A 7954-nucleotide genomic window follows, 5' to 3' on the forward strand; every position below is an offset into this window, starting at 1 on the left:
ATGTCTTTACGTCTATTGACAGGCTATGTGCCACAGTATTTTAAAGTAGCTGTAATTAAACCTCCTCTGAAAAAGCCTAACCTCGATCCAGGGGTTTTAGCAAACTGTAGACCTGTATCTAACCTTCCCTTCCTCTCTAAGATCCTAGAGAAAGCAGTGGTGAAACACTTGTGTGTAGGGGGCGGCTGTGGCTCAGGAGGTAGAGCGGGTTTCCTGTTAATTTAAATCAGAAGGTCGACAGTCCAATACCTGGCTCCTCCAGGCTGCATGTCAAAGTGTCCTTGGGCAAGATACTGAACCCCGAATAGCCCCTGGTGGCTGTTCCTCCAGTGTGTGAATGGTGGATGTAGTGTAAAAGCGCTTTGAGTGGTCAAAAAGACTAGGCACTATACAAATACGGAGCATTTACATTTGTGTTAAAAAAAAATGTACTTCAAATTACTGGGCTGCAGAAATTAGTTGGACACACAACCACAATTCAATTTTTTTTTTTTTTTTTTGGAAAAACAGGTTGCTTTAATTTTCATTGTTATATGAGGATAACTACATTAGTCACCCATGTGCAACTAGTAGAAACGCATACTGCCAAGGTGTGTGTGTCACAACCTTGATAGAACTCCAACAGTTACAGATGTATAGTCCTCTGCCAGCGGCTGCAAACTGTTTGATAAAATATCTTATACATCTAAAACAAAAACATCTTCAGTCCTTTGTTAGGTAATAATGGCACTCACCCAATCACTTTCCAAAAGTTACATTTTTCCAAAACGCAGTGACTCATCCAACATAACATAAAGCTGGGCTCAGATTACATCCTCAGGTCAGGTCAGAATTTGGTGTCAGACACACTCAGGGTCACCCGGTGCATTTTAAACCTGTCAGATGGATTTGAGGATAATCAGCTATGAGATAAAGACACAGGAGAGGATACTGGTGCAGCCTTTCATAGTCGGTCAGTAATCTGAGCTCGAGTAAGGAGACCATGTCATAATCAACACAAAAACATAATTTCATTTGAAGCCTAAAGGACAGTCCGTTGATTATTATTAATCTACCCATGCAGGCGGGCATGGGCGTAGGCCCGGAATACAGTAAGAGAAAGAGAGAACAAAAGGATCAGCCCTATATGCAGCATTCTTGAACTCGTCAGACTGAAATAATCACACCAGAAGTGCACTACATCTGCTGGGTGGAGTTCCCGTTCCAGGTGTTGTTGTCGTCCTCGCTGTCCTCCTGAGTCCTGAGTCTGCAGATTTTACCATCTTTCTTGAAGTCCTTAGGTCGCTTCTCCCGAGTGTGCTTAGAGAGAGGTTCTCTGAGTGGACACAGAGGAAACAGTGAGTGAATTATACATTTAAACCAATAAAATCTTTTTTTCTTTAAAAAAGCATTTGGGTCTAAATCCTTTTCTCTTGTATGTGCGGGTTTGAGCCCCAGTCCAATAAACTGGGGTGTATCTGTAGCATAAGTACAGTCAAAGCTTTTATCATACACATACAGGCACTTAATATTGTGTACAGGATTCAACAAAAAGTCTGAAAAAGGAGGAGAGTTTGACACTCAAATGTGTTTATGGGAGTTCCAGTCAGTGCTTTCGGTTCACTCCACTGCATCTTTTACAGACTGCAGATTTCAGTGAGTGTTTTTTCCTGGCGTGAGAGTAGGCTTTTTCTTTGTTCACTGATCACTTCTGAATTCAATTCATTTTTAGACTATTTTATTTACTTCTTATAAAGCTTTTATATAAATTGTTATAAAACAATTGATGAATGAATTTCACATAAAATGTGGTTACAATTTGTGGATGTATTTTGATATAGCCTGATGGACTCTGAATATTCATACCTCTATTCGCAAAGTTCCTCAGGCTGAAGATAACTGAAAGTTGAGTCCCGAGATGATTGATGAGTTTGAGTTCGTATAATGCTGTTTACAAGTATTTCTTCCTGAAATGGAGCAGTTACTATCCCTCACCTCTTTGCTTTGTCGGAGGCTGATGCTGAGTTGGTGTGAGAGTTGGACTGGTGGGTGGTGCCTCTGGATGCACCAGGAGGAGGCGGGGTTGCAAACAGGAAGGTGCTGAGGAATCTCCATACAGCCAGCAGGGGGTAGATGAGTGTTCCCATAACTGCCCAGATCCCACCCTCAGAGGACTGGACCACCGTGTTAGCAGGCCTGCCTGACTGCTGAGAGGGACATCATCCAAATAATGTTGATACAAGAGGCACGTTTAAGGAACATTATGGGACATTTTTTTTAGAGCCAGCCTAACTGTTTCCCCCTGCTTGCCTATGCTAAGCTAACATTATCCTGACTCCAGCTTTGCACACAGACATGAGACTAAAATCCCTCCGAACATTTCCCAAAAAAGAATAAAGAATATCCCAGTGAAACCCAAGAAGATCAGGTAGCTGTCCAGGGGTGCGTTTCCCGTACAACCACGGAAGGTAGCATTGAACCGTTTCCCAAAACTGTCATACCTTGTTGGTACCACCGTGGTTTGGACTAACTTGGTTTGAACCAACATAATTCGAACTAACATGTTTCCAGGTGTGTTTGTCTGACTTTCACAGCAGGAAACTCACAATACGTTGTCATATTCTGCCTAAATATGTCAGTTGTGGCCGATATTAAGTAACATTATTATGCTAACTTATTATAGTTGTACATGCAATAACAAGAAAATCAACAGTAGTATTAATGAAAAACAATCTAAATAATATATATAACCTAATCATTTTATTTAGCCTACATATAGTCTGTAACTTAAAAGAAAATATTAAGAACTATTAGTGATTACAAGACATTTAGTAAAATAGGTTTAATCTGCAAGTATCTGTCTTTACATTCTCCGTTTTGTCCTTTAATCTTTGTACTGGGTGACTAATATTAAATCAAGTTATTGTGAACAGATGGGAAGTCTGGGAGAAAGACACCTGCTGTTTGTAGATGGTCTACATTAAGATACTTTTTACAACTACATTTAAAAAAACAACTTCACCTTAAATGTTTGTACAGCAGGTTTACACAACGTTCCCTGCTTAAAACACATTACATCCACCTCCTAACTCTGCATTTTCTGCTATCTGTGACATAGTCACCATGAACTAAGCTTCTAACCACAGGTCAGGAGCTGGAGTTCGAACTATGCAACTTAACGACATTTCGTGTGTACGTTCATCAGAACTATGGTTTCGGGGAACACCTGCGTTGCTTAACGATGGTTCGTACCATGTACGTTACCAACTTAGTTACCTCCGTAGTTTGAAAGAGGGTTTGGGAAACAGTTGCATCGCAACTGCATAGTTCCAACCAAGGAAGTTGCTACCATAGTTAGCAACCATGCTTTTGGGAAACGCAGCCCTGAGCAGCACACTGTACTGTCTTTTTGTATTATTTGACTCTGCTCTACTCACCGGCAAAAGCACGATGGAAGCACTAGGAGCCAGTTCCAGCTCCAAAAGAGTCTTGTTCAGGTCTTCACTGGTGAACTCCCGCCGAGGGAACATGGTTGCAAGGGAGAAGTTACCGTAGCGGTTTCCCACTTCCTGAGGACACAAAACATTTCAGTGCCATGTGATAAACGTACACACATAATAGAGGTCCAAGCCCAAGGGGGCTGGGGGCCATGCATGCAAGGCAGCGTGGCTCCCAGTACCAGCAGGTTTAACAAACTGAGCCTAACCATGAACTCTGAGTTGACCACCGCTGAAACGGAAAACTAGTTAATTTACGTTAAGTTTAGTAGGAGTTAAGCTTGTGCACGGGGAATACAAAAAGCCATCATCAAAGGAGCTCCAATATTATTTTTCATCATGGCAACAGGTAAATTAAAGGCAGGGCCAGTGGAGGCAGAGATATTAATGTATGTATATGCAGACTAATAAAGAGGGAAATCTGGGTGTGTCCTTGTATTTCAATTCTGTTCTGCATTCATCCAATCCACTTCAAATGTGGAGGGTGTGTTGCTGTGGACCCAGGGGAGTCCCGTGTCGCACTTGGTGAAATTTGAACACACGACACATTCAGAATGAATAAATACAGTAGAGAACAGCGCTGAGCGGCGCTCTGCAGCCTCAAGGACAGGGAAAGCTCGCGGGGGAACAGCGGAGCAGCCAGCACGGGTGGGGATTATGCTGCTCAGCTCTGTAACAATGACAGCACGATACGCTCACGGGACACAAATGAATGTTTTGAAATGCAGTAGTTACGAGTTTTATGTTTAGTCCTAAGGAAACGCTGAATATCTAGCAGTGTCTCCACCACTGTCATGTTGTTTCAGTGTTAGTGTACACTGTGTAGTTCACAGGTCTTTCAGTCGCAGGGTTGTGGGTTTGATCCCAATCTTCAACATATTAACTATGAAGAGACTGCTCAGAATAAAACATGTGCTGGTGTTGATCCACATCCATCAATCTATGGATGCTTATCATTTCCCCAGCATCTCAAGGCAGAGGGAATTCCTTTCCTGAGCACGCCACAGAGTTTTTCAATGTCTTTCAGAATTTTTCAAAGTAAAAGCTTTCATTGAGTTTGGGCAGCGGGCACCTCTTGCCAACCACTGCTGTAGGTGAAACCAATGTGAGATGCACATTTAGAACAAAAAGCGCAGAGAGGCGTCACGTAGGCCCCTGTGAACGGACACGGCACTGGTTTATCTTTAACAAAGAGCCTGAGTCAGAGCAGTGAAAAGTATCCATGGGGTCCAAAAGTATCCCAAGTTAACACAATATAATTCAGCATTAACCATTAATTCAGACCAATGGGCTATGGATGATACAGTGGTGATACAGAAATCTGACCGTCTATTAGGCTGTAGCCTACATTACATTTTAAATATATTTGTTCACCTTTAATCTGATGTGGAAAAAACACAGGGGCCACAACTGAAGATGAAAAATATGGTAGAAGACTTAAAACTATATAGACGTGATTGTAAGCTTACAATCTGATCCAGTAGTGATGTGCTTTGAGGTTACAATACAGGAACTTGGCTCAGCAGCATTCAGTGGTTTATTTCAGCTACTTCAACAAATGTAGTAAATTTAAACAAAGTCAATGAAATGTTGGTAAAACACAGACTATACACAGCTTATTTAAAAAACGATTGTCCCAACTACATTCTGCATCTGCACCCCAATCCCGCACGTTCAGAAATATTAACACAGATTCTTCAGTATTATAGGAATTAGGTTCAGTGCAGCTAATCGCATCATGAGTGAAAGAGATAATTATTCACTGATCCTACGTTTCTTTACATAGGAACGTTGCTTCATTTTTACAATTTAAAGAGATTACACATTATGGCGCAACAAACCTTTGAACAACCGATAATACTTGCTTGCAGGTCTAGTTCAAATATGTGACTGTCTGATGTGTAATCATTGGGAAGCCACAGCTGTGTCCAGAGATTCCTGATCTGAACACCAGGAGCCTGTATCACCAAGGCAGATTAGTGGTTAAGCCAGCTATCTTTGGGTTAAACTCAGGTTTCTGGCATCACCAACCTGCTCCACGTTGTGTACTTATTGTGCTAACTACTACAGATCACAGTTCGTTGTGAAATGGTTTTATTTTACTCTGCACAGCTTCATGTCACACATGGAGCATTTCAGAATAAGAGTATTTTGCCTGCCTGAATTTGCTGACATGTTCAGATTTTGTTGATTTGTTCAATTGTCCTTGATTTTTGTGCTTCTGCCATGGTTAGCTACATAATATTTTCTTTTTAGGTCTGTTTTAACTGTGTTTATTGTTGATATACAATCGGTCTGACTTCCTGCTCGGTTCATCAGCTCTGTGCTTCTGTCAAAAATAGACTTACTGCCTATTCTAGTAATTGTTATTATTATCATCATAAACACTACTATAAATATTGAGGCAGATGGCCGCCCACCCTGAGCCATGGTTCTGCTCAAGGTTTCTGCCTCTTAAAAGGAAGTTTTTACTTGCCTCTGTCACCTAGTGCTGCTCTTGGTGGGAACTGTTGGGCTTCTGTAAATAACATCACAGAGTACGGTCTAGGCTAGAGGTGCTCCGATCAGGATACCGATCACTGGGTCTATTTGGAGCCTTTTATTTATCATGTAGAATTATACAGTATACTGTATATTTATTAATATTTATATTAAACATGGGCAACAAATTCCGCTCAATCTGTGTTAGAGACTTAAACCATAGCAGCCTTTGCCTGGTTACTGTGAACATCTTATAGCTTAACAAATATAGCTTTACTGTGGAATAACTACAAAAACAGAACAAACAGCATCTTTATAAATTTACCACAACCATAAAAACTGCTGTAGCCAAAATATTTAGGAGATAAAGGAGCACAGGCATCATGAGTCGATGATAAACTCTGAAGTAGATGCTTGTTCTGAAAAGCTCAGGCAGGTTCTGTGGGCTTTAGGAGAGAGAGAGGAGCAGAGAGAGGGAGAAGTGCTACACAGAGGAGTCATAACTGCCTTCAGTGAGATTTGAAAATAAGGACAATTTAAATAAATAAAAATAGGCTACAATGTAAATTCCATATTATACAGTCAATTGTTAATATTACGTAGGCTATAGGCCTTATATCAATTTAGTGGATTGTTTTCATTTTTTCATCCTTGTGCAGGAAACAGTCTAAATACTAAATACGGCCAGAAGGTTTTTATTTGATTTCATAAAAGGTTAAAAATATGGGAGATTTACGGGGAAACATTTAACGGGTCGATACCGGGTGAGAATGGAAAAATACAGGAGAATCTCGGGGAAAACGGGACGGTTGACATGAGAGGAGTAGAGAGAGGAGTGGGGTAATGTGAGGCTACATCCACACTGCTACATTTTTAAAACACTTTTATAACGAAAATGTTCTTCTCCGTCCACAGCAGTGTTTCAGCTGCGCATCAGAGTTGATCTCAGTCTATATTAGAACGACTGAAAACACACATCTAGTGGCCGTTCAGGTAGCACGTGCCAGATGAAATTAAGAAATGAATACAGACCAAGAACCACACTAGGCTTTTTTCTTTTTTTTGCATTGACCGACAACGAAGTGGAACTGTTACTGAAAGTAACACGAGAGTACGAGAGACGGTGGCAGAGTTGTCGCAAAGTAAATACAGCGCCATGCACAGTAAGCTAGGCTAACTGTTAAGTGTTATTTACACAGTACTTATATTTTAATAACAATACCAAAACTAAAACTCTGTAAGTAGCATCGTGTTTTTGCTTTGCATGACTGATGAGACCGACTCACAAAGCCAAATGTGAGTGTGCGTCATCGTTTTATAAAGTCCTCTGTTTTGTCCATCGGTCCTCAGCGTTTTCAAACAAACATCTTCTGATTCACCGTTTTAATCTGGACGGGAGGCGGAAACGTAGCAAAAGGTCTGTTTTTGTAACGAAAACAGAGAGAGATGCAGTCAGCTGATTTAGTGGTGCCGCTCTTTGCATCAGGAAAGTCACACAGAGAACCGCTTCTGGCCACCCTGCAGTGCTTCAGGTGTGTGCACAAGCATTGACTAGAATGGCCGCAATTAGCTCGGGCAGCCGCGGCATAGCCGTAACGCGCCGCACATGCCACCTGTGTGATTCCAAGGTAAGAGGCTCAACAGCCCAACTACTGACAAATCAGATACTGGAAATATGGAGTCACCATTCCTAAGGGAAAAACATGCTGAGTAGGGGTGTGCAAAAAAAATAAAAAATCAAGAGCAATATATCACAATACTTTTTTTTTTTCCTGCAATACTGTATTGATATTAGAGCCCATCACATCGATACATTAAAGAAAATAGCACTTTGACGGTTAGCTCAATGCTCACATATAATGGGAATTTCAATTATTATTACATACATTAGAAACGCGAAAATTTAATCTTAACATTAAAGCTGCAAGCAGCGTTGGGCGGGCCCTCGCACTTGTAAGCTCGTCCACGTGTGAGCCGGCCGAGTTGCATATTCTGGA

The 7954-nt window shown here is 41.2% G+C and overlaps 1 protein-coding gene across 4 annotated transcripts in view; it reads right to left on the bottom strand.

Annotated features, from left to right (window-relative positions):
* Positions 1–472: 472 nt before the first annotated feature.
* The window catches only part of ubxn4 (UBX domain protein 4), a 34704-nt gene continuing 27222 nt past the window's right edge, over positions 473–7954 (bottom strand). For 2 of the 4 annotated variants that reach the window (XM_038719780.1, XM_038719783.1), the window contains 3 exons: positions 3417–3548; positions 1975–2183; positions 473–1315 (listed from right to left, as the gene is read on the bottom strand). In XM_038719780.1, coding sequence (XP_038575708.1) covers positions 1177–1315; positions 1975–2183; positions 3417–3548 — 480 coding nt within the window. In that variant the 3' untranslated portion in view covers positions 473–1176. Of the gene's footprint in view, positions 1316–1974; positions 2187–3416; positions 3549–7954 lie in introns of all 4 variants that reach the window. The other 2 variants (XM_038719779.1, XM_038719782.1) reach the window with 1 other exon arrangement.

The sequence above is a fragment of the Micropterus salmoides genome, unplaced genomic scaffold (genome assembly GCF_014851395.1).
Source record: "Micropterus salmoides isolate LMB-PRFRI ecotype aquatic unplaced genomic scaffold, ASM1485139v1 Ms_hic_scaffold_15, whole genome shotgun sequence".
In the NCBI taxonomy this organism is placed as follows: domain Eukaryota; kingdom Metazoa; phylum Chordata; class Actinopteri; order Centrarchiformes; family Centrarchidae; genus Micropterus; species Micropterus salmoides.